The 26,996-nt window shown below is 37.3% G+C and overlaps 1 protein-coding gene across 3 annotated transcripts in view; it reads right to left on the bottom strand.

Moving 5' to 3' along the window:
* NTM (neurotrimin) overlaps positions 1–26,996 on the bottom strand; it is a 1,288,851-nt gene that overhangs the window by 189,571 nt on the left and 1,072,284 nt on the right. For all 3 annotated transcript variants that reach the window (XM_072611617.1, XM_072611615.1, XM_072611616.1), the window contains one exon: positions 5,564–5,689. In XM_072611617.1, coding sequence (XP_072467718.1) covers positions 5,564–5,689 — 126 coding nt within the window. The remainder of the gene's footprint in view (positions 1–5,563; positions 5,690–26,996) is intronic.

The raw sequence follows: 26,996 nt of genomic DNA, 5'->3' as shown, positions 1-26,996 counted from the left end.
GCAATACCAGTGGGGGATAGGTATCATATAACTGTGGCCCAGGCCTCTATAATCTGATTGGTTTCTCTCTCCATGCTATTGGCAAGAAAACATGAATTCTTGAGGTTGCTTAAGGCATGGACATTTCTAGCTCAAAACTTTTATGGAATAAAAGATTTTAGAAAAAGGAGAGGGTGCCAGGCAGGAGTAAGGAACATATCTAGAGATGAGAGGTAGTATCACAATGAAAGCTAGACCTCTAAACCAGAGAGGTTCTCTGGACTACCACAACAATGCTTCTTCTCATTTGTAGAGCACATTGTAGTTTGGGATGAGTGTTTTTATATGCATGGTTTTAAGTAGGCATTAAGAAAGTAACCACAACATATCACAAGAAATCCTGCCCTGGCGATTCTAGAAGAGACAGAATGATGGGCTAAAGCATCAGGGATCTGTCCCACTATGGCATTTCTTGTTGAGAAGAGGGAAGGTAATAGGTATTTATAGAGAGTCTACTATGTGCCAAGCACTATGCCAGGTACTATTTACAAATATTATCTCATTCAGTCTTCACTATAACCATCAAAGTCAATGCTATTATTATTCCCATTTTTTAGTTGAAGAAATCGAGGCCAAAAAAGAAAAGAATAAGGAATGTGCCCAGAATCACATAGTTAGTATCTAAGGCTGGATTTGAACTCAGGTCTTTCTGACTCTAGGCCCAATGCTTTGTCCATGGTTCTACCAGCTACCTCTTCTTTTTTATAGAATGAATGGAGCAAGGTAGAGAGATGAGATAGCAGCATGTGATCTAGGCTACCTTAGCTCCTTATCTCTAAAACTGTTTCAGGTTTAGGGAACAAATAGGTATATGTTTCAGGAAGACCTTGATAGAATCACATAAAATAGGACAAGCTTTCACAGGTATATGATGGGAGGGGCAGTGGCAAAATAACCCCAATTCATTTGTAAGCTGTGAAAAGATGCAGCCTGTCTTTTGCTCTAAGAAACCCCAAATCTGTGTCTGTACATGTGAAATAACCCATGCTTTTGAAGTATTTAATAAAAGATGAGCACCTTCCTACTATGAGTATTCAGTTTCAAGTTCAGGTATGGCACCAACTCAAAAACATGCCTCCTATCTCCAAATAATCAGCGATCAGGAAATAAGAAACCATGGTGAATTCTGAGGTGATTAGCTGATGCCTGTCATTGCTCATCAGTCTGGATTTGGGAGAGCTAATCTGGACCAGAAATCTGGAAAAAGCTGTTCATCCAAATTACTCAGATCCACAGGTAGATTCTGATTATCTCCCTCCTCTCCCCTTGATACATCGTCTGTTTCCATAGCAGTTAAGACCTCAGTAAAATGGAAACATCTGGTCTAAGCTCAGGTAAAGGTCCCCTGGGGAAATAAATCTGTTGGATGATAGTAAGAGAGAAAAGAAGGCTTTAAAACAAAAAAATATGAAAATTTAAGGGGAGAGAAGAGGGAGAGAGGAAGAGAAAGAGAGAGAAAGGGAGGAAGAGAGAGGGGGGAGGAGAGAGAGAGAGAGAGAGAGAGAGAGAGAGAGAGAGAGAGAGAGAGAGAGAGAGAGAGAGAGAGAGAGAGAGAGAGAGAGAGAGAGAGAGAGAATGGGAAAGTACAAGGTGTGAGGGAGGAGAAAAATGGGGGACAAAAGCAAAATGAACCATTTGAGAGACTGCAAGAAAAAGTTTAGAACAAAGAGAGAAATCAGGAGAGTAAAACAAAAAGAAAAGATATGCTAAGGAGAAAAAAGAACTATACTAACAGACAAAGAAAGCTCTGCCCTGGGGACGATCAAAGAAAAGGAAGACAAAGGGGAATTGGAAAGTTGAAAGGATACACAAGACTGAGAATTTCTACCATAAATGCAACCTGAGAATGATAAATATTCTGACAGTCAGGCTGATTTGATATCCTTAGGTGTTCGAAGCAGAGCTGAGTGGATCTTCCCCCCTAGACTTTATAAGTCAGTTTGGACTACCCTTCCATCTCACATATACCTGTAGTAGTATGCCATCCTCAGTGGGACCTCAGATACACGATTTGGTTTACCTCTGTTTGCTTGTTCAATTCCACACGCACTTTAAACCAAGATGACAACTGTGTCAGTGTCCTCTTTTATTCCTCTGCTTAATGGAAGTAGCGTCAGGGTTAAAGATGTGGGAATGATAACAGCGGTTTCTAAGCCTCGAGAGTTCTATGACTTAGCATTGTGGGCATAAAATGATCATCATAAAAAAATATTGGGTTGTGGTTAAAAAGATGAAAAGTAGATCAGGGGAACAGAACAGAAATGTAAGGAACTGAAGCCATTGAAAGTGGTAGCCTATGCATGATCAACCCAAGAACAAACACTACTCTATAGGAGGTTTCTCTTTATAATAGAAATACTGAGAAAAGTAGTAAATCATTCAGCTGAAATTAGGCTTAGGCCAAGCTCTCATACCATATACTGCAATAAATTTAAAATGCATATGGAATCTCTGAATAAAAGTTGATATAATTTTTTTATATAGAAGAGAATATGAGAAGTTAACTTTGGCAGCTGGAGTTAAGGAGAAAATGCTTAACCAAACAAAAATAGGAGTGATCATAGAAGACAAAATAGACAGATTCTATTATGTGAAATTAAGAGTCTTTTGCATGAATGAAATCAATAAAGAAACAATGAAAGGAAAAACTATAGAGTGGGACAATTACCGATAAATACCCAACATCTCAAGATACATAGGAAAATGACAGATATTTATATAAGTAGGAGCCATTCCTCATTAGATAAGTTGTCAAAGGATATGAACAAATATTTTCAAAAGAATTGAAATTTTAAAATGACTGTGAAAATATGGTCCAAAACACAAATAGTAAAGGAAATACAGGCTAGATCAATTGCAAGATTTGACGTCATATCTAATAAATTGGCAAAGATGGCTCAAAACTGAGAAGAAGGAACATTTATTGGATTTGAGGAACAAATTTTGATTAAAAAAATTATTAGTGGGTTTGTGAATTGGTGCAACCATTCTCTATATCAAACTGGAAACATGCAAATAAAGTGACTAAACTGCCCATCCTCTTTGACCTAGTGATACCACTACTGGGATAAATACCCCAAGAGTGTCAAAGACAAAAACAAAGGTCTGATGTACACCAAACTATTCATAATAGCAATATTTGTGTGACAAAGAACTGGGAGTAAAATGGGCCCCCAATGAGAGATGAATCATTAAAAATCAACATTTGAATGCAATGCAATATTACTGTGCAGTATGACATTTAGAGAAACATGAAAAGATTTGTATGAACAGATGAAGGATGGATGAAATAACCTAGAACCAACATAATAATACAAACAGTGGCTATAACAATATAAATGACAAGATCACTAACTGGAAGATGAATTCTGAGCAGCCGAATAATGTTCACAAAGAACAGATTATAAAACACATCTTCCTCACAGCAGAGAGGCTGAGGGAGGGGGAGAATGCAGAGACTTGTCAGATAGGATCAGATGCTTAATTTCCTCTGTTACAAAAGTTCAATATAGGAGGCAGATAAGGATTATTTCCCACCTTGCCCCAAAATGATATACAGAGAAAAAAAATCAATCAATAAATACATTTTTAAAAAAAGTTCAATGGTTTTCACCCATTTCTTTCTTTGTTTTTGTCCCTTTGAAGCAACAGGGAAAGCGTTCTGGTATTTGGGAGACTAGAAATAACCATGACTGAAGGAAGAAGGGATTATTTTCTCTCCTTTTTCCTATGAAGTCCACAGTTGTCTTTCACTGACTGTCCTGTTTCTACTTCTTGGGTCAGTTAGGGTGGGATTTCCTCCTCTATTTGTTCTTGCTCTTTCTTGTAGTCACTGTCTCTGTCTCTTTGTCTCTGTCTTTCTCTCTCTGTTTTTGTCTGTCAGTATGTCTCTCTCAAAATTTGAGGAGATTGAGAGGGAAAACACTTAGCTTCTTTCTCTTTCAGTCATCCGCACCTGGTAATTAAAACCAATAGAAGTGAAAAACATGCTGAGGCAATCTAGGGGGATAGACAGAAAGACCCAGATTCTATCTCAATTTTTCCCTTGGGAGTTTAGCTATGAAACCTACAGGATGGATGGCCCACAGAACATGCCCCCAGGTGCTTCACTTTGCCACTAAACTAGGATTAGGGCTTATTTTATGAATTCTGTAAAATATAACATCCTTTTCAGAGATACCTTACTATGCACACTCAGAGAGCATTTATGGTCATATTTAGCAAAACAATGGAGAATGAAAGTAAGGGAATGGAAACCTTTAGGGGGAAAAAATCTCCATCTCAGCAGATGGGGGAGTGAAAAGAGGAAGAGAGAAGGAGCTCTCAGCTGATTACATTTACAGACAACATGGAACAAGTCCTCTACTTATACTTTATTATGGTTGGGGTTCTAGTTGGAGTGTCCCTTTTGTCTGCAGTGGACATCTGAACCACCTTAAACAGTCTTTCCTTTCCTGTTTCTTAGTGCCACTAAACTTCACATGGCTGAAGGATCTCAGAATCTTTCATCCCCAAAACTCCACACAGATGGAATCACTAATTTCCTGACTTCAGGGAGAAATTTCACTCATTCCTGGAAGCTTATAGGAAGGACTACACTAGGAATAATTCTTTCCATTCAAACTGGGCCATAAGATATCCAGGCAAACCACCCAGACTGATTTATTCCCCAGAAGCCTAAAATTTGCATCATTCATCAAACATCATACTTTATATTTACTTTATATTAATGAGGAATAAGTAATGAAATCATTTAAGGTTGTTCTCACCAAAACATTTCCACATCCTCTAGGCACATAAAACTTGGTCCTTGAAGCCCTTAAGTTTTTGTTTTTGGCTTGTTTTACCCATTAGCCATAGAGTCCAAAAATATCACTTGAATTGTGCTCACCTAAACATTTGATCAAATAAGTACAATTTAGTGAAGATTTCTCTAAATTCTGTAGAATAAAGAGGAGGAACACACTATCTTATGTTTTGGATTTAGGTAGATAACAAGTCCATAGGATTTTGTCTACAAAAATCTTAGTTCACAATCTTGTCCAGAGTAATCTAGTCATTCCTAGATAATTTTCTCTTTTTTTAGAAATATGGTCACTTTGATTTACCACCAATCACTGTACATATATTTGCTTTTCTTACCCACTACTACAGCCAAGTACGCATGTCCACCACATCACCATTACCAGTGAGCATCATCGCATTTCCAGTAAATCTTGGTATATAATAAACCTGTATCTAAGATACTCCATTGGCATACTTTTAAAATACACTCACCAGGGGACTAGAGAAGTTATTTAAATTATTATTTCTGAAGTCTCCAACAACATAGCATTGTAGATGATTTTAAATTTATTTTCAGGATTTCAAAAAAAGTCTTTGACAGTCCTTCCAAATTTGCATCGTCCCAGTTCACATTTGCTAGGGAATGTCTTTTCTGAACCTTCTGTATATTACTTCACACAACTACAAACACTCTCTTCCTCCCCACCCCCATTCAGTAGGCACGCTTTGATTTTCTTACCAGTGGGAGAGATGTGTCTCCAAGTCACTGTAGGTTCTGGTCTACCTGTTGCTATGCAGGTGAGACTGATGTTGCTGCCTTCGTTGATGGAGATATCTGAAGAAATCTCTATGATTTTTGGAGACACTGTGAAAACAAAATAAGTGAAGGGATAATCAAAATATTGGCAATATATTTGATGATTTGCTTGCATGATCATTTCCACATTAAACTGCAGACTTTGCTCATATGAGAGAATTGTCAGCCAGAAACATGATAAATAACCTTAAACCAAAAGAAAAATCAGACAAACATGTTTGGTTTCTACTTTTCCTCTAAATTCCAAATCAGGTAGTTTGAAGAGAAATCAACATATTTCAGGTCTCAGAAAAGGGAGTCTCCTTAGGTCCAGTTGTAAAAATGTCTGTTCCTGCCTACCTTAAGTGGGATACAAAGTTACAAGGAATTTATTATTTTTTTCATTTCTCTGTTGATATAAACCATGTTGCCTTGAATAGAATAGGTGTTTAATAAATGTTTGCTGATTACATTTTTGTTTCATTTCTGTCCTATTAATTTGTGTTAATATTGGTTGTCTATGGGACAAGCAAAACCTCTATTCCTACATTTTACTACATAGCTTCCCAACTTGTAATAATAATAAAAATAAATGAATTTATAACATTAATTCCTACACTAGGAAGGAATGAACACTCCATTAACATATTATGTTAGTAAAGTATATTAACATTTGCAAACATTCTCCCAAATAACATTTCATTTGATCCTAACTTACAATTGTGAAATGAGTACTATTAGTATTTATAATCCCCATTTTACAGATGAGAAAAAGAAAAAACTCAAGAAACATAATTAATTTACCCCAATCACAGAAACAATACCATTTCTACTACACTAGAGTTACTTCCTAATAATAGGGATTACTATATTTCACAAAACCATAGATTTAAAGTTAAAAGGAAATATGAAGTTCATCTAGGGCTTATTTTATAGATGAGAAAACTGGAGGCCAGCACGCTTAAGTGATTTGCTAAAGGTAGTAAGTACAACCACAGATAGTAAGTGATTGAGCCAGAATTTGAACCTGGGTCATCTGCCTCCAAATCAGTATATTTTCTGCTATAGTACAACCATCTCCCAATAATTGGATTTAATACATTTTTAGGGATCTTCCCTTTGTTAAAGGTAGGCTACTTCAAAGAAACCTTTCTACTCTTTCTAGTAAGTGACCCTAAGAAATTATCCTGAAATTTAAATTCAGTGGAATTGACCCCACTGAAAAGATTAGTGATGGGTGGCCAGTTGCACTGATGGGACATGGGCTACTTTCTTGAATAGTGGTACAGATTTATTTTTTACCTCATGAACTATATATTTTACCAGTTCGCTAATGGTTTGATGTTTTCTAAGAATAATCCCTGCCTATTAATATAGGCTTCTTATCCTATAGGGGAACTTACCTTGAAAAGGATGATATGACACACAGTTTCCCTCTTATTAACACAGTTTGCCTTTCTGTCTTTGCTAATTTAAAATCAGGTTATTAGAATGGAGAAGCAGTGTGTGTGTGTGTGTGTGTGTGTGTGTGTGTGTGTGTGTGTGTGTGTGTGTGTGTGTAGGAAAGGTAAAAAGAAAAGAAAACCCAGAACAAGATTGGTCTAGGTGGAGGTAGGGGACATGAGTATCCAGGCCTTTGTGTGGCTCTTAAAATGTACCATTCTAATTTATAAACCTGTCATATTAAAATGGAGATTAAACCTTAGAGGTCACCATGACATTTGATTAATGATTTACCGTTTGATTTGAAAATGTACTTCTATATCCATTATTCATTGCTGATATTATGAAGAACCCCAAATTTATAAGTGAGAGGGGCAAGAGGACTAGAATTTAAAATAAGATCTTGATAAAGATTACCCTTTCGGTACAATTTTACCCATAGAGTTCTTCTGGGGCCAGTCTCTTATCTACCCTATCCAAATTCCATTCCTCCAGCCCATCCTACACAGGCTGCCATCTACAAAAGCCTTGCTTAATTTTTTTGGAGGCCAGACTGACTACAAAATGTCTGTGCTGGCCTTGCAAACATTCTCTCCAATGCACAGGTAAGTAATTTATTGATCTGTAAAAGCACTCTGAGATGCTCTGGAAGGGATTATGTCATGCCAACGCCATGCCATAAAATAAAAAATGATGGACTTTGTGAACACAGGGTGATTTAGAGTTTGTAGTTGGAAGTGTAGTTAAAGTACATTTTAAGTGGAAATCAAGGTGGGTAATGAATTACTCACGCTTGGGAAAGGCCTGCTGGGAGTTCATTTTCCCAGCTTTTCACTGGGATAAAACAGTAATGATAGCTAATCTTCTAATCACACACTAGAGAACAATGGACAATCCCAAGGGAAAAAGAAGGTGGTTTGGGTAAGATCTTTCAGACCAGTGAGTGTATTAAATGAGAGGGTCACACTCTGAGCTCCCAAGCATTATCTAGAATTGTCCCCTTGCTTGTACCTGGAAAGAACCCAACTTATTGGTCTAGGCTTGCATTAATGCTTGGCATCCTTTCAAGACTGGTTCAGGTTGTAGAGTCATTTCAGAGGGGTCTTTTTTCATTCACTCACTCATTCATTCATTTATTCATTAAATATTAAAAGTCTAGATGTGTGATCCAGAGTAAGTCATTTAACCCCCTTTGCCTCAGTTTCCTCATCTGTCAAATGAGCTGGAGAAAGAAATGGCAAACCACTCTGCTATCTTTGCCAAGAAAACCCCCAAAGAGGTCACAAAGAATTGGATTGTCATATAGTGTGTCAGATGCTGAGGACAAATGAGCAAAAAAAAAAAAAAATGATCTCCCTGATCTCAAGAAACTTAGCATTCTATTTGAGGGAAACATCATGGACATAGGCAGTACATTTTAACTAAATCTGTGATTTCATTGATATTGGGGACTCCTAGATAAGAAAATTGTACCCTTAGAGCTGCCTAGAACAGTGAGGGTCTAAGTGACTTGCTAAGGGCAGACACGTGTCTGCTGGCATGTGCAGAAGGTAATGCTTGACCTTTGCTCTACCAGGCTAGCTCACTACCCACTGTGCCTCTCTGCCTTTCACATAGATAAGTAAACAGAAAATATATACAGAGTTATTTGGAGGAGGAGGGCACTAGTCAGGTAGCATAGTCGGTAAGTGCTAGACTTGGAGTGCTAGAACTGAATTTTAATCCTCCCTCAAACATTTATTAGCTGTATATCCCACAAGTCTACAGAAACCAAGATTGAAAAATCCTCCTGCAGGAGAGGTGACTGACTTCAAACAGAAAAGGAGACATATATATTTGGATGTGGCCAAAGTGGGGATTTGTTTCATTTGATTATGAATAGTTTTTCTTTTCTATTGCTAAATTGGGAGAAGGGGAGTTTAAGAGCAAAAGAGAATTTTTTGTAAAAAAATAACTTTTTAAAAATTCAAATAATTAAAAAAAAGAGGGCTTGGGCTAGAAGGTGTCTGAGTTCCCTTCTTGTTCCAGTTCTAGGATCTTATGATTCCATGCTTCCTTCTGTACATTTTGACTCTAGTCACCATGGCATACATTAAGTTTTTAAATTGAATTTTAAAGCTGAAGTGTCCCTTAGAAATAACTTATTATCTTTTTATTTTAAAGGTAAAGATACAAAGTTGCAGTTCAAAGTGATCTGGCCAAAGTTGCTTTGGATAGTAAGTTGTAGAGAACACACCTGAAAACCTTCTTATTTCAAATCCAGAGTTCTGCTCATTTTATTATGCTATTACCCCCATGTGAAAGACAGGGTGGAATGGTGTAAAGAAGGTCTGTTTATCATTAGGAGAGACAGCTGGGTGGTGCAGTGGATAGAGCACTGGTTTGGCATCAAGAAAACTCATCTTCCTAAATTCAAATCCAGCCTCAGATACTAGCTCTGTGACCCTGAGCAAGTCACTTGTTTATCTCTGTTTACTCATCAGTAACCTCCTTGTTTCCCTCCATTTACTCATCTAGAAAAGAAGGAAATGGCAAACACTCTAGTATCTTGGCCAAGAAAACCCCAAATGGGGTCATGAAGAGTCGGACATGACTAAAATGACTGAATAACAATGGCGATCATTAGGAACTGAAATTGGCTCTTTCATCTACGGGACAAGCAATGTACTCTGAGTCTCAGTTTCCCTCTTTGGACATTGAAGATAATAGCACCTGCCTTCCCTGCTTCATAGCAGTGCTGTGAACCGAGCACTTTGTAAACCAGAAAGCACCTCAAAAGTACAAGTTTTATGATTATCGATTAATTCATGGTCATACTGGAACCTGCACCAGAGTCGCATTCTTCACCATTTCACTGACTTTTCTGGCTCCATTAAATTCACTTCACTTCCAGGTGCCTTGTATGCAGTTTTCAAGTATATAGTTCTGTCCTTCCTGGAAAGGTTGTTAATATAATAATAACAATACCTAACATCTATATAGCACTTTAAGGTTTCCAAAGTGCTTTACATGTGCTATCTCAATTGATGCTCAGAACCATGTGAGGTAGGTGTTTTTTATGATTCTTATTTTCAGATGAGGAAACTAGGTCAGACAGAAGGTATGAGTTGACCAGGGTCACACAGCTAATAAGTATCTGAGGTAGGATTTGAATTCAAGTCTTCAAGTTCAGTGCCTTGTCTACTGTAATATATATCTCCCCCAGACAATGTTACACAATCTTAGGTGGTTCCATATCCATGCACACAACAATTATATCTAAAAAAATAGCCAGGCTAATATTCATTCATTCTTCACAGCAGCATTTGCTACATAAAAAGCATGAGGGTGGGTACAAAAAATACAATAAATGGACGATTATTGTCCTCAAAGAGTTTATGACATGCTTATTGCTATTTTTTGTTCTTTGTTCAGGAAGAGGGCCACATCAGGAAGGCAATGATTTGCAAGTAAAATGGGATTTAAGTGAGGCAGGGCTATGCAAAGTCACCAGCCTCACTCTCTCCTCCAGAACCATCTGGGTCCAGAGTACAATATAGATCAGGATGACTGGAGAAGGCCCAGGATGCAGTGTAAGGCCCTTAAACCCAAATTACCCTGACTTTCATTGATTGGCCAACAATAGGTCACAGCCCAAGCCTTATTTGGTCATTGTTAGGGCCCTAATTGCTCAGGGTGAGTATAAATAGTAATTGTTTCTGTTTTGGCCAGAAACCCTGAGGATCTTTCCCTCCCAGATTGATTTTTTTTTTTAATTTACTAGTTAAACGAGGACATTCTTTACTTCATTTCTTACTTAACCTTAATCACTGAGTTAGCTTTGTGTCAGTCAAATTAAGACCTGGGAAAGATCTTAATTTATAACACATTTAGAGAGACAATAGATACTGAACTAAAAAAAATATCAGGGTCAACTAATAGTATAAGAGATAGATTAAAGACTATATCTAACTATGTCAGTCCTTTAATCAAGAAGCTTCAGTAGCTCCCTATTTATTTTAGTATCAAAGCCAAACTTTCTTTTACATTTTGAGTGGTGAATCATCACTCATCTCCACTCAAGCTCTGTTCCAGTCCAGTTGACTCATTTGCCAATGCCCAGGTTAAAAGCTGTATCCTCATCACAGTTCCGTTCATGTTCATCTCCTTTTCTACTTGAGGAAATAAAGCCCTTGGGATACTTGCTTCAGGTTTGGGGATAGATTAAGAACTCATAATTGAATTGGGCTTCCGATCATGACAAGTACCTAGGTTGCACAATGGGCACAGAGTTAAGAAGACCTGAGTTCAAATCTAACTATGTGAACCTAGACCAGTTACTTAACCTAAACTTCAGTTTACCTCAGTTTCCTCAACTGTAAAATGGGTATAATAATAGGACCTACGTCTCAAGGTTGCTGTGAGGATAAAATGTTATAATATTTGCAAAGGGCTTTGCAAAGCACTATGTGAATTTCAGTGATGATGATGATGATGACAGCAAATGAGAGCTGAACTGATGTAGTGAGAGGAGGAAATGAAAGAGAGGGCATTAAAAGTACAGATGTGATCTCCTTAGCTTGTGCATCTGCCAGCTTCTGTTGCGCCTGACTGAGGGGAAGTGGTTCCTAGACTTTGATTGAAATAATTGGTTAAAAGAGTTACAGACCACTCCTTCTGGGGACAGGTGATACCATGCACAGTGCCTCTCATGCCCACATGAGCAGAATAACACGGGATGCTTGACCATGGTATAAACCAGAGCTGAGGTCCCATTGTATTCTAAGCAAAGTGCTTCAAAAAAGAACTATAACATTGTATTTCCAGAAAAGGGCTTACTAACAACATGAGGGAACACATGCTTCTCCCAAATCCCACCGCTGTCCCTGTCCAATGTATGGTAGATGTGGCTGAAAAAGTTTCCTGAAAGAAAAATGGCCGTTCCTAGGGATATGCTGGAGCCAGCTCCAATAGCCTGGCAAGAATTGATAATTAAATTTTCCGTGTCTTTTACACTTCGTAAAACAGCAATCAGTAAAAATCGGGGCTTGGTTTATTATTTTATTTTATGTCTAAACTTGGTGGAGACAATGTTAATAACACAGATTAAACTTAAAAGTGTGTCATGGGTACATTTGTTCAGAAAGTCAGTTGTCAAATATTTGCCAGAGCTCCCCTTGACCTCCCCTGCTCAGTGATGGACAAAGTATTAGCTGACACTGAAGATACCTTGAGAGATGAAAAACTGCTGCGGTAGAGTGCACCTCTTGTTAGAGAGCTCCCCAGAAAGCAGGTGTATACAGGTTTAGCAACTGACTGCATCTTCTTCCCAAGAACCAGCCTAGGAAACTGCGGGGAAGCAAATAGCCAGGAGACAAGCCATTAGGTGATGAAACAAAGAATACCAAATGGCTTGCAGTCCATGTGGTCTTCTCTCACTTCTGAAGGGATGGTTTCAGAGTGACAGAAAAGAGAAAAGACTAAAAATCACAGTGTTTAGGCCATCTATTGAAAACCTTAAAGTAGTGTATGGTTAGCTGCTTTTTTTATTAGTGTGCTATTAGTAGTAGTAGTAACAAAACTGTCATTATGTTAGGTTATGTTATAAATGTGAGGTAGACAGGGAGACATAAAAATTAGAAGAAATTGAAATATGCCAATTATTATATTCTTGCTCTGAGGGATTCTTAACCTGGGGTCTATAAAGTTTAATACATATAGATATATATCAATAACTTAATTTAAATATAATTCCCTTCATAATCCTATGTAGCACACACACATATGTATTTATGTATATATGTGTGTATACATATACATACAGATATATCTAGATCAAGTAAAACTAGGAAAGATCAAGGTAGGAAACAACAAAAGTTTTAGGCTTTTGGTGGATACACACACACACACACACACACACACACACATCCTTTATAATCCTAGGATTTTATGTGTTGAAAAACATTATTCTGAAAAGGGATCCACAGGGTTCTGCCAAAGGCTTCCATTATCCCACAATGGCTGAGAGCCACTCTTCTATCTATGAAACCAAGAGACAAAAATAAAGCTAAATAAAATGATGACTCCGAGGCAAATAAAGGAGTTGGTAGAGTTAGTTTTATTGTGTGTCCAGAAGAACCAAGAAACATAATTTTACGGGACACTTGGCCATGTATATAATGAACATCTCCAAAAAAACCCAATATGAAATTAATTGTAACTTATGCTCCAATATCTGTTACAGAGTTAAGAATGTAAAGAAATACCTGAAGAGCTCAAGAAATCCTTCCAAATTAATACAAAGTTGAGGATAGTATAATGAAAAACATGTTGGAAAGTATGATTCTGGATTAAGAAAGTAAGCAAAGGCTTACAGACTGCACAGAAGCCTCAAATTTATATATTGTAAATATTTCCTTAAAGATGAATACTAAGAGGTACTGAACATGACAAATATTGAAGATCCTAAAAAATAAAATGGATTATATTCCAACGATGGAAATGGCTAGTTAGCCATGTGGGAGTCCTTTCTGAATCATCTCTCTGAGAACAGTCAGAACTTCAACTTATTAGAGCAAAGATCAAAATCAATACCAGAAGAAAGAGTAAAACTGAGACAATGATATTGAACACAATTAAAACAGCTCCAACTTGAATCATTTTTTAAAAAAGTTTTTGAAGCCAGAAAAGAAAAGGGATAGAAACATACAATAGGCAGAGACAGATTATGACCACTTCATAAGAAAATTTGACTAATATAAATTAATAATAATAAGAGACCAGAGGAGTCCAAAAAAAATCTAGCACAGAGTATCATTGTCACAAGGAAAGATGTGGCATCCAAGGGCACACTGGTTTAAAAAAAAACACAACCTCATTTCTTATGAAGGACAATAACGGAAAGTTACATATAGTATCACCTTAACAACAGTAAGGAAACTTGGTAAGAGAGCCAGCCAATTAAGCCAGATCACTATAAAATTATTTAAGGATGAAACTAGAAGGATAACACTTTAAAAAATGGAAATATCTGCCAAGAATGTAGCCATTTTCTCAGTCAAAGACATTGGAGCTACTACATTTGGATTCAAATTCCATAGCCCCTATAATGTTTTATGGAAATAAAGGTATTGGCCAAGTTAGTTTCATTGTATGTCCAAAGGAACCAAAAATCATCATCAGACCATCAGACATCTGTGACAATACTCCAAATGAGCATCTGCCAAAAAAAGGAAAATTATCTGAATGAGGTATATTTAGGAAAGATTGTAAGAAACAACAAAAGTTTGAGTTTTCTGTTATATACATCCTCAAAATACTTGAAAGAGGACAATAATAAAGTTATACATTTTTTTTTACTGACAATATGATATGCTTGAACAAATCACAGAATTACCTTAATTTACCTATCTCAGTTTTCTCTTATATAAAATAAATATAATAATCGAACTTATTTCATATGATTGTTGTGGAGATACTAATGGTATACTGAAAATAGGAAGAAAAGGATTTAAGCCTAAGAGTACCTTGGGAATTCTAACTTTAAGCAAGTTAGTTGTTTGGAAACAAAGGACTGCTTTCAGCTCCAGACACAATTCTGTTTAAAAAAGAAAAATGAACAAATTCTTAGCTTGAGAAAACCCTTCTTGACTTTTGGACTTTAGATGAGTGTGGTGGATTATAACACTGACAATGACTCTCCAAACAGGAGACAAAATATGGAGCATGTGAGTTGAATAGGTAAAATTCAAAAATTGACAATAAAGCAGAACCCAGCAGCCACAAAACCAGTGCAGATATATGATCATTAGACAGCAAAGTAATGTCTAGTGGAGGCAACATACCATACTCAAATGACAGTTCCAGCTTATGTACAGATAAAGAGCAGCTTGATAAGATCATTGGAAGGAAGCAACCTTCCTGAAGATTAGGAGGCATGAGCTGTTTCTCATTTGTATGCACTAGCTACACATTTCCTACATATGTGTACCTCTATATGTTCACCATGGCCACATATATTCACTATCTTATGTGTGCCCTATCTCAGTGTTCTCTATGTGTGCACCCCTCTGGGACATGTTCATGGTCCTAGACCATGTTTTCTCTATGCATACTTTTCTAATTTATGCTTTTCTGTTTTAAATAATATTTTCTCCCACAATTACATGTAAAAACAATTTCAACATTATTTTTTAAAAGAGTTCCAAATTCTCTCCCTCCCTCATGACAAAAAAAAACAACCTAAGTTATACAAATACAATCATGTAAAACATATTTCCATAATAATCATTCCCTTCCCTTCCCTTTCCTTTCCCTTCCCTTTTTCTCTCCCTTCCCTTCCCTCCCTCTCCCTCTCTCTCTCCCTTTCCCTCTCCCTTCCTGTTCCTATCCCTCTCCCTTTTAACCTCTCTGGCATACAAACCTAGTAGTAGCAGTATTGCTGGGTCAAAAGGCATGCAGTTTTATAGCCCTTTGGGCATAGTTCCAAATTACTCTCCAGAATGGTTAGATCATTTCACAACCCCATCAACAGTGTATCTAATCTATGATTTTTCTAATAGAGTTCACTTTTTCTACTGACACTGTATGCATTCTTGAAAGAGTGGGTTTGTGGAAGAAAAGCTCTATCTACACTCTTATTATTCTGTATAATATGCTATATAAACATCTGAACTTTAACTTATTTGTGTCCTACAGTTGATTAATAAAAGCAAACACAATGGTCGGAGTTTCTAATCTATGGTTTTAAGCCAATGAAGCCCTAAAGAGTACCACAAAACTGGGGTGGATTTTCTCAGAGCTACATATGTAAAAGGGTTGTGACCCCAGGTGCCATATTTTTGGCAATTGTCTGAAATGTTCAGTTTGGATTCCCTAGTACTGCAGATATTCACTACAGAATTTTTTTTCTCAGGCTATGTTTGGACAACAGAGTTTTCCAGTGTGTTTGGGGTATGGAGGTATGGGACGGGGTGTATAATATAGATCACACTAGTTGATTTCAGCTAACTTGAATAATTGTATGTTTAAATACTGATATGTGTTAGATAATTGTGTCCAATATGAGTACAAATTAAATTAAAATGAGCAATGTGGATATTGAATCTTTAAAATATTGATACAGAGTCCTGCTCCTATATGCATACGCAGCTCTGCTAGAAAAAGTACTGTCTCATGACCTAAGAGATAAGGACTCTAAAAGTGCCTTAGGTGGTACTGTAGACCTTGAGGAGATATAACTCACTTATTAAATGAATATGAGGAGATTGATCAAATTCTGTTTTTTGTAAATTATTTGAGTGAGTAGACTATTCTAAAATCCATGGTGAAATAAAGGTTTGGAAAATTTTCAGAAACTGATAACAAGACATTTCAGTAAAGATGTGAAAAGACTACATGGAATCAAAGCTTGCTAGGGGAGAGAGGAAGAACTAGAAGGCTGATGACCTCACAGTGCTAATGCCCCTGGAGAAAGATTACATATATATATATATATATATATATATATATATATATGATTAATAGCTGATGGGTTCTTAGGTTTCTCAAAGCATGGTACTCTAAACTGGAAAGTTTCTCAGAGGTTTCTTTGTCTGATGAGAAATCAATTGGGTCCTCGACGGGATATGGCAGTGAAATACTACAATGGTGGCCAGGGACTGATGTGAGGAAAAACTTAGTCTGTGGAAAACTTTAAAAGGATGACACTCATTCTGAAGTCAATGGACCATGAAGTCACCATGCTAGAATGGTTACAAAGAACAGAGACTTAATTTGGAGGACAAAAGAAAGCTCAAAAAGTCTTGGTTCAGTTTTCTAACATTTGACTGGAAGGTTGCTTGTTATCCTTTTCCAAAGAGGATCAAAATGTTATTATCATGTTGGGATCAAGGTACAGGATGTACAACTGTTGTTGATCACATCAATATGAGCTTAGAATGTTCTACCACAGGTCAGGCACAAATAGTCCATATGAACATTTGGGGTAGAGATGTCCCTAAACTTAGCATAAAGGGGAAAAGATTTCTGAATTTGTGTAGCATGTAGGCAGAATGTTTCAGAAGCTGATAGTAAAAAGATCAGTGAAGAAAGAAAAATGAATGCCAAATAACTTATGGAATAAAGGATGGATTGCATGATGCATTGGCTAGCATTGGATTAAATGTGATGACCTGCTGTAGGAAGAAAACTGTATAGAGTAAACATTAGAGGGTGAAAAGAAGTCTGTGACAAAACAAACAACAAAGATTCCACCGCTTCTACATTTTCTCTTTTATTATCTCTTTTATATACATATACATGGAGGTATGCCATTTGAGATTTGGAAGGGACCTCAGTATTCCTTTGGTACAACCCATACACAAAAAGAATACCCATATAACATAAACAACAAATGAAATTTCCTATGCTTAAAAATCTCCAAGGAAGGGGAACCCACCACTTCTCTGGTCCGCCCATTTCTTTGGCTAGTATGAATTGTTTGGAAATTTTTCTGGACTTCAAGCCTAAATTTGCTTTTTTGCAACTGCCACCCATAGCTCCTGGTTCTGCCACCTGGGACCAAATTGAAAAGGCTAGATCCTCCTTCAACATGACAGACAACATAACCCCCAAGTCTTTTTTTCTCACTAAATACACCAGACATCCCTTTAACCCATTTTCATATATCATGGCTTTGAGGTCCTTCACCATACTGGTTGTCCACCATTGGGCAGTCTCCAGTTTATCAATGGCCACCTTAAACCATGGTGCTTAGACAATCTTCCTGATGACGTTTGATGAGGATGGAGTAGCCTAAGCTTATAACCTATGAACTTTTTAATGCACCCTCCAAAAGAGCTCTTTTGGTTATTCTGTCAAACTAAAACCCTCAGATCTCCTTTTTTCCCTAGAACAATTGTGGTTTACCAATGCCTGTTCCATCTTATACTTGTGAAGTTGTCTTTTTGTACTCAAGTGTGAGATTTTATAATTATCTCTATTTGTTTCATCATATTAGACTTATTCCTATGCATTAGCTTGTAAAGATCCTTTAGGATCCTGGTTTTATTTGACTCAGTTATCCTTCCAAGCTTTGTTTTGTCTGCATATTTGATGACCAGGCCATCTACACATATCCAAGTCGCAGATAAGAAAGGCCACCTTATCTCTTAGGTCCAAAAGTGGGAAATGAAGGAAAAAAGCCTGGTGTGCATTGCAACAGGGGACAACCTTGTCCCATTCAGACAAAGGATTGTGGGACCAGAGTTCTGAGCAGTCTTAAAAAGAATATCAATAGCAGAGAAAAGCTAAAGAGGCAGAACTATCTTACAGGATCATTGATTTAAAGTTGGAAGAGTCATCCATTCCAAGCCCTTCATTTTACACATGAGTAAACTGGGGTCCAGCAATGTTAGGTACTTATCCAATGCCATACAGACTGACAGTAGCAGGATTTGAAACCAGAACCTTCAATTCTGAAGCCAGTTCTCCTTCCTTTATATCATGCTATCTTTCCAATTCAGCACAAATTACTTAATTCCACATCTTCTTAAGCCAAATAAAGGGAAAACGGCTCTTTCCATGAGCCCCCTGCACACAACCTTCCTTTCCTCCCCTCCCCAAAATGGATGTATATTTATTATAGTTCCCAAGTTGAACTTTAACTCAACAATGTAGTTGGATAGGTCATTTCTTTAAAAAGCAGCCATTTAAGTACAACCCTGAGATCAGTCAATATATAAAAATAGCATCTAGTAAGCATCTGCTTTGTGCAAGGCACTATATTAGGTTCTAGGGACAGAAATCCAAAGAAACTATTCCTACTCTCAAGGATCTTATATGCTAAACTTGGTCTACATAGGAACTCTAAAGAAAGCATCTTACTCTATCCCACACTCACCAGGACTTTTGGAACATAAGATCTAGTTTTAGAAGACTTGAGAGAAAAACAAGAACATAGCAGCAGCAAAAATGTTTAGGACATGAGACTATTTAAAAAGGATTAAAAGTGCTGAGATTATTTCTTAGACAAGAAAAAAATGAAGAGAGGACTTCATGCAAATATTCAAATATATATGTAGAAATTAGGAAGAATTCTCTGACTTTGCCATAGATGTAGTCTTGTAAAAGCCTCAAAAATCAGCTAGCCTAACCCATTCCCATTAAAGAAGAGGAAAATGAGGCCAGAAAAAGTGAGTGAGTTGGCCAAAGTCATACAAGTCATAACAGACGTGGGATTTAAATCAAGATCCTCCTGACTGCAAAGGCAGCATTTTTAAAGAAAACACTGTACCATGCTATAGATACATCAATACAGTTTCTATTTTCTGGAAAGATTTGAGACAATCTTGCCCAAAGGACTCAAAGACCTCTCAAGGTCCTTTCTTTTCTTGCAATTTCTCAATGATTTGAAAATGAACTAAAAGACAACTCATACACTAAATGCATTTGAGAGGAGAATCAGACATTAGTTTATCAGAAGTCCAAAGGAAGCAGCCCAGCATAGAAAAGAGTATCAGGGCAGAAACAAAGGTTGCTCCAAATATGAAGCCCCTAACCCTGGTGCCATCACCATGTCAATTTCTCATGAGTCCTTTCTACATGTATTAGTAGGATGGTATGCTGAAGTACAGTGACTATGAGTATGCAAAGAATGTTTTCTTTTTGTTAGATAGTGGATTCCAATGGTTCTATGGGATATTTGCAAAAGATATCTCTATAGTCTATGTAAGGACAAGGACTTTACAACGTGAGAACTTTATTCCTATTTTGACTACATTAGTATGAGTCTGAAGTTCCCACCATTGTCTCTGGGATGTTCAGACCTGGCTATTTTCTCTGGTATTTTAGGACATATTCTGAGTCTTATATTCATTTTGGGGTACTACAATTGAGAAACGACATAGATAAGATGATGAACATTTGAGGAAAGAGACTAGAATGATAAAAGACAGTGAGCCTGTGGCATTTAAAGATAAATTGAATGAATGAGGGATGTTTAGCCTAAAGAAAGGAAGTTTCAGGGAGTACATAACTGTGGCCAAGTATTTGGAAGTTGGTGATGTTGAAGAAGATTTATAGCTGTTCAATTTTACCCTGGATGAAATATTCAGGAGCAATGGGTGGAAGTTATGAAGAATTTAGCCCTGATGTCAGGGAAAATTAAAAAAATAATAATAATTAGAGTTATCCAAAAGGAGAATGAGTTGGCTTGATCTCTCTGTCCCAATTATCTCATCTATGAAACAAAGGAGTTGGACTACATCACCTCTCGATTCCATGATTCTGATATTTTAGGGTCACAAGTCATGTAAGAGATTTTGTTTTAAATTTGGTCAAATCTTGATTCATTCAATGATTAAATAAGTACCCATTTAAGTTTATTCAGTTACTCTGCATTGGTCTGGCCCCCTCTAGTGCATGAGATTTAGTTCTGAGTCCTAAATTTGGTTATTGATGAACTGAAGAGAACCCAAGAGAGGATGAGTCTCTGAGATAATGTCATATAAGATAATGATGATGATGATAGCTAGATAATAACTAAGAAAATTGGCAACTAAGTCATTTTGTTTACTATAAATGCACAAAATAAAAATAAAGAACATGAAGAAAGACACTATCTGCATCCAGAGAAAGAACTGATAAATAGAAGTATGCTTGCATATATGTGTATACACATACACATATTTGTATCTAATGATAGCCATCTCTAGGGAGAGGATGAGGGAAGAAAAAAGGGGAAAAACAAAATTACATGATAGCTGTGCTGTACATTTGAAAGGAATAGTAAATTGTACATGGTAGATTTGCAGTTTCATGTGCAATCATCTCTTTTAGTGCACTATGTTAGGGAAATTTCATGAATTGAAAATAAAATAAATTTTTTAAAAAAGAAAAGAAAATTCCAAACAGACTAGGAAGAACTTAGCCTTGATATATAGTGAAGGGTTAGAGAAGTAAACTGAGTCCTCCTCATTGCCCGAGAGACCTCTATTCTAACAGAGAGAATATTATGTAATGAAACTTTTGCTCTAGATCAAATATTTTTAAACCCAAATTTTGGATAAAAAAACTGCATTTCAACCCCACATAAGAGCAATTTAGAAGTTTAACTTAATCTTAACTTGGGTGTATTTTGTCTGGATTTGGTTCTTTAACTAGATATGGTAGCTTATAGCCTTAGTACTAAGTAAATAGTTATTTGCCACCTTTTATCAGAGAGAAACTTTCTAGTCACTGCACCCTAGCGAAAGAAAGCCAAGAAGGACAGCATGTATTCTAAAGAGATGAAGCCCAATATCTGTTAGCAGAGAAAATCTCAGCAGTAGAGCTACATGTAACCTTGAGATGAGCAGTGACCATATGAGACCAGAGAGGAATAAGGCAAGAAAGGATATATATGACATGCCCATATGCCAGTAGAGAGTACACTCAATAGCAGCCACATGATGTCACCATCAGAGTATCAGCAGCTCTACAATGTAGGAGAAATGCATTGCACCCCCACACATGCCACACACACACACACACACTCTCTCTCTCTCTCTCTCATATATGTGCGTGTACATATATACATACATATATATATATATATATATATATATATATATCCTCTATGTCCCTCTACAAATGGCACTGGTCACATGTGTTTCTGTGTGCCCATTCATCTGTTCCCTAGATATTTCTACACTTCTTTTCCACCAATCGCATGTACATTTATGGTAAACAGTGCTCCAGGTATATGGAAGAAATTATCTATTGCTACTTTTCTAACTAACCTATTTAATTAAAAACCTTTGCCTTGAACTAATTGTGCCCTCTGGCTGACTAGTAAAATTAAATACATTGGATGGACTTGTAAACTATGGTTGTGAATGGAAGAAGACCAACAGAGCAGTTAGAACTGGGAGAGATGTTCAGGGGTGGGTGACGGGGCATATATGAAAGAGAGTACCTCAGGTCTTACACTAGGAAAAAAGAAAAGAGATTTTTGATAGGGAAGCTGAGAGAGTCAGCCTCTTTGGCCATAATTCCATGAGAAGTGTGCAGTTAGGGGATTTCATCAGACCATTATTGTCTGCTAATTAAAATGTGCAAATAAGGAAAATATTAAAATAGCCTTATAGCAGACATCCCCATTCTCCATTTTTAGTTCTACTGCCCAGGTGTTAAGCCTTAATAAATATATTATTAATAAATACCAATTTGCTGTTTTAGCACACACAAGATATCCTATTAAATCTAAATTAAAATGCTTTATTAAGTGCAGAGAATTTCTGAGGGAGTGAAAATGCATATAAGCAGACTAATTCAGAGGTTCATCCAGTCCTGCCACACTTAAATCTATGGATCCCAAATGGCCTTTCCCTTACTGCCTGTGACCCTAAGGCTCTCACCAGCACTCTGTCTTCTAAGGTGTGGGATGAAGCTGTGTGTCTCTCTGCTTCCTCTTGCTTCCCAGAGCACTCCACACATTAAACTTCTCAAGTAAGATCTCAGGCTCCTTGTTGCTACTATAGTAAAGGGTCAGAATAACCTGTCTGAGGGTGAACTACTGTTTGGAGTTCAGGCCCTCAGCAGAGGGCACTTTTGGAAAGACCCTGGAAACTTCTTATCGTTTATTATTTATAAACTCACTCAAATCAGTGATTTCTCACAGATGGGCACAAGCAGGGGTAGGGATGCAGAAAGACCCACTCTACACACTTTGTATAGACTTCCATGGGCTTTACAGAGGCAAAATGAGATGGAAGTTTGAAATGCTTATGGAGATCATTCAGGCCATAACTTCTTTTCCCCCTAAAAACAAGAAGTGCACAGAAGGATGTAGAGGGTATCTTTTCTGACTTTAGGGCATTCTCTACTTTATCCAGAATGAAAAGGAAGTTGGAAAGAGAGTAAGCAGTACCTGGGAAAGCTGATTCCTACTTTTAGAGAGTTGTTTTGTACTCCTTGTTAACTTGAATAAGATGAGTTAACCTAAATTTGACCAAGAACTTTTCACATTTCACCAAATCCTTACATGATATGCAGGAAGAATGTGGGGGGGGGGGGGGATAAATATTAAGAGAGCATCTACAATGTGCCAGATACTATGGTAAGAATTTTATAAATATTATCTTTTTTCATCCTCACAACAACCCTAGGAGATAGGTACTATTATTATTCTTATTTTATAATTGAGGAAACTGAGGCAAACAGAGGTTAGTAAATATGGTAAATATCTCAGCAAAACTCTAGTAAATATCTGAGGTTGGATCCAAACTCAGGTCTTCTTGATTCCTGACCCAGTGTGCTATCTACGACTCTACAATCTGTAGTTAAGTCCCTACACTCTGCTGATCTCTGTGGACTGAAGACCTGGATATTTGATGATAAGCTCCTCCATTAGATTGTAAACTCTATGGAGGCAAAGACTATCTTTTGCCTTTTTTGTATGCCCAGTGCTTAGAACAGTGCCTGTCCTATAATAGATGCTTAATAAGTATTTGTTGATTGGACGTAAATGAGAGGAAGAGCATTGGAGAGGAAGATTCAAGGGGCCATGGAAGGAATCTCCAGGATTTGAAAGCACTTTAATGGAAGAAATTAAAGCAATCACGTCTGAATTATATTCTTCTGCTTGACCAGAGAGGGGAAAAGTAGAATCAATGAGGAAAATCTAGACTCAGATCTTGAACAGGAACTAGACTATCTACTCTGGTCTCCTAATTTCTAATAATTAAGGAGGTCCCAAAACATAATGTGCTATAGAATAAGGTAATGAGTTCCCCAGGATTGGAGGTATTCAGAGGATGGATGACTACTTGGGAATAGTTTAAAGAGGCAGAATGGTGTATTAATATGGTGTTGGACTTGGGGTTAAGGGAGTTCTGGCTTTTCCCTCTGATATTTATTGTATATAACTATCATCCAAGGTGGCAATCCTTATGGAGAAGGGGACCACCAGCCCTAGTACCATTCATGTCTGCCATCAATAACCCAGGAATAATAGTGCCTCCAGACCACCAAACCTGTCCCTAACACCATTATATATGGGAAAGTCTTTTGGGAGTTGCAACCTGGGGATTGATTCTGGAGGTTCCTATAGCTTCCCCTGGCTCACCCCTATCTATACCCCTACCTTATAAGCTAATGAAGAGATAGAAAAGAAAGCTCAATATCCTTGGCACCATGAAATGACTCAAAATCAGAAAAAGATATAGTTTTATTGATGTCACACTAAAGCAAATAACATTATCATCTGCTTTGCCTCAGCAACCTGAGTACCACTGAACTATTTCATCTGACTTGCATCTGAAACTTTCTAATATGCTATTTCTCCCATTTCTGAACCCCCTGAAAGCAGAAGGTACCTTCCTTTTTAAAATTTCATTTGTACCAGCATCACTTAGCACCAGGTTTACATACAATAAACAGCTATACTTTTTTTCATTCATTCATTCAACCATTCATTCACTAGCTGTCTCTCAGAGCCTCAGTTTTCTCATCTGTCGGATGGGAATAATAACCTCTACCTCAGTGTTGTAAATGTACCTCCAATGAGATTCAGCAAATGCTCTGCAAACTATAAAGCACTCTCTTAATGCCCATTATTATTTTTTTATTAGTTCATATCTGTGGATCTCATTTAAATTTTGTATTTGATGTTTGTTCACACAAGTTTGTGAGGTATGTGTTATTATTAATCACCATTTTGTAGATGAGAAAAGCAAGGTTCATTTTCAGTCAAGTGACTATGCAGGGTCACACAGCTAGCCAGGAAGTTCTGAGGCAGGATTCCAGCCCAGGTCTTCCTGACCCTAGGACCAGTATGACTGCTATGTCAGATTGCCACTCTACTTATTATTAGATAGGATAGGGAAATGGTTTATAGTTGCACTAAATGATTTCTTAAGTCTTTTCCAACTGTGGGATTTTATGGGGGTTGGGGTGAGGGGAAGGAAATAAGCATTTATATAGCATCTACTCTGTGCGCTGTGCTGAGCACTTTTATAAATATTATCTCACAACAGCTCCGAGAAGTAGGATTTGTTATTAAACCCATTTTATAGTTGAGGAAACTGAGGCAGACAAGTTAAGTGACTTGTTCAGAGTCCCACAGCTAGTTAAGTATCTAGTAAGTAAGGGCCCAGAACTCTAACCACTGTGGCAAATTTCTTTCCATTTTTAGGTCCTTTTGCATTTGCTGGAAAACATGAAGCTATGAGAAGAAAAAGCAGCACCTTGTTCAGAACTACCTAGGGGGCTGCCATTTCTGAATCTTGAAATGTTTTCCTTTCCAGTTCCACTCAAATGTCAGGCAAAGGTATGATGAGTTCTCTATTCTCTCTGATACAGTTTAGTCATTCCTAATAGAGATATATATATGAATAAGGTAAGTATCATGCATCATGCCCTCTATGCCTTCCTGTTCCTCAGTAGATTAGTGAAAATTAAATTTCATAGTAACCTACCTGTGCTCCATTAGATTTGGCAAGATCCAAGAAATTGCTATGAATTATGTCTACATCAATTGTTCAATGGAGGAATGGAGGGATTATTAGTAATCATAATATTAGCCTGTTATGCTGGATAGACTGGCTGTTCTGTAGACTTTACTGTGTCGGTGCCTTTTGTTCGGATACAACATGACCTACCCTATATGTCTCCTAAATGAGACCAGCTTTTCCTGTAACAGTTCTGTGCATTGGCATTGTTCACAAAGCCAATAAAATTGCAAATTCACTGGCAATTTTAACACTAAATAAAATGACTAGCTGGAACTCACATAGGAGAAAGAAACCATATTGAATTAAAATCATAAGTAACGCCAGTGAAATAGAGCTCTAATGGACCAAGCCACCTTCATGCTTTTGAATGAGATAGAGAGACAAGGGGAAAAAAAAGAAGTAAGCCCACACTACCTTAAATCCACTAGTTTATTTAAAACACTCAGTAGACCCTTGTTTACATGATCACAGTTTACATTCTCCTGCAATTTACACCCCTCCTCCCAGCCAATTACATTTTCTATGTTGCTAATGTATTAAATTCAAGCAATTTGCACTCATTTCTCAGAACTTATTAGTTAACATCCCACTAGTTTGCTGCAAAACAGGCCCCACAGATGAGGCAGTACAAATGAAACTCCAGAGAGTCTAGTGATTTCTTTGGAGATACGTATACTACATCAGTCCTGAAGACAAGGGACCAATAGGAGCTATTGGAGATGCTTCCTGAGCCAATGTTCAAGTTAACATTGCTGGGGAATGCAATAACAATCTGTCCTTTCCAAAAGCTTTACTGGTTATTTGATAGGAGGAAACTCATGGAACTACAGAATCTAGAGCTAGAAGTAACCTCCAAGGGAATCTGGTCCACTCCCCACATTTTACTGATGAGGAAATGGAGTTGGAGATGAAGCTATCTGCCCAAGTCCACAGAGGTGATCCGGACCTTATGATTTTGTAATCCACACTTTCTCCCTGTGACCTCTCCATACATGATTAAAAATACATTTAAAGAACTAAAATGCAGCTACCTCCACTGGTTATAGTCATATGCTGTTTGTAATTCTGACATTTAGAGAAGGAAAGAGGGAAGGAAGGAGGAAGGAAGGCAGGCATTTTATTATTTAAAATTATTCATTGTGCTAGTCTGTTGACTGGTCTGTCTCATTTCCCACAAATAAGTGGTACAGTGGATAGAGCAGCAGACCTGAAGTCAAAAAGACTCATCTTTGTAAGTTCAAATCTGGCCTCAGACACTTACTAGCTACGTGACCCTGGGCAAGTCACTTAACCTTGTTTGCCTCACTTTCCTCACCTATAAAATAGCTGGAGAAGGAAATGGAAACCACTTCAGTTTCTTTGCCAAGAAAACCCTAAATGGGGTCACAAAGAGACATGACAGACAACTGAATAACAATAAAATACTCTATAGTAAGAATTACCTGCAGTAGAACTTCAAAGTATTTATTCTCCTTTCTGGG

Source organism: Notamacropus eugenii, chromosome 5, assembly GCF_028372415.1.
Source record: "Notamacropus eugenii isolate mMacEug1 chromosome 5, mMacEug1.pri_v2, whole genome shotgun sequence".
NCBI classification, from domain to species: domain Eukaryota; kingdom Metazoa; phylum Chordata; class Mammalia; order Diprotodontia; family Macropodidae; genus Notamacropus; species Notamacropus eugenii.
This window is presented reverse-complemented; position numbering and strand designations above follow the sequence as displayed.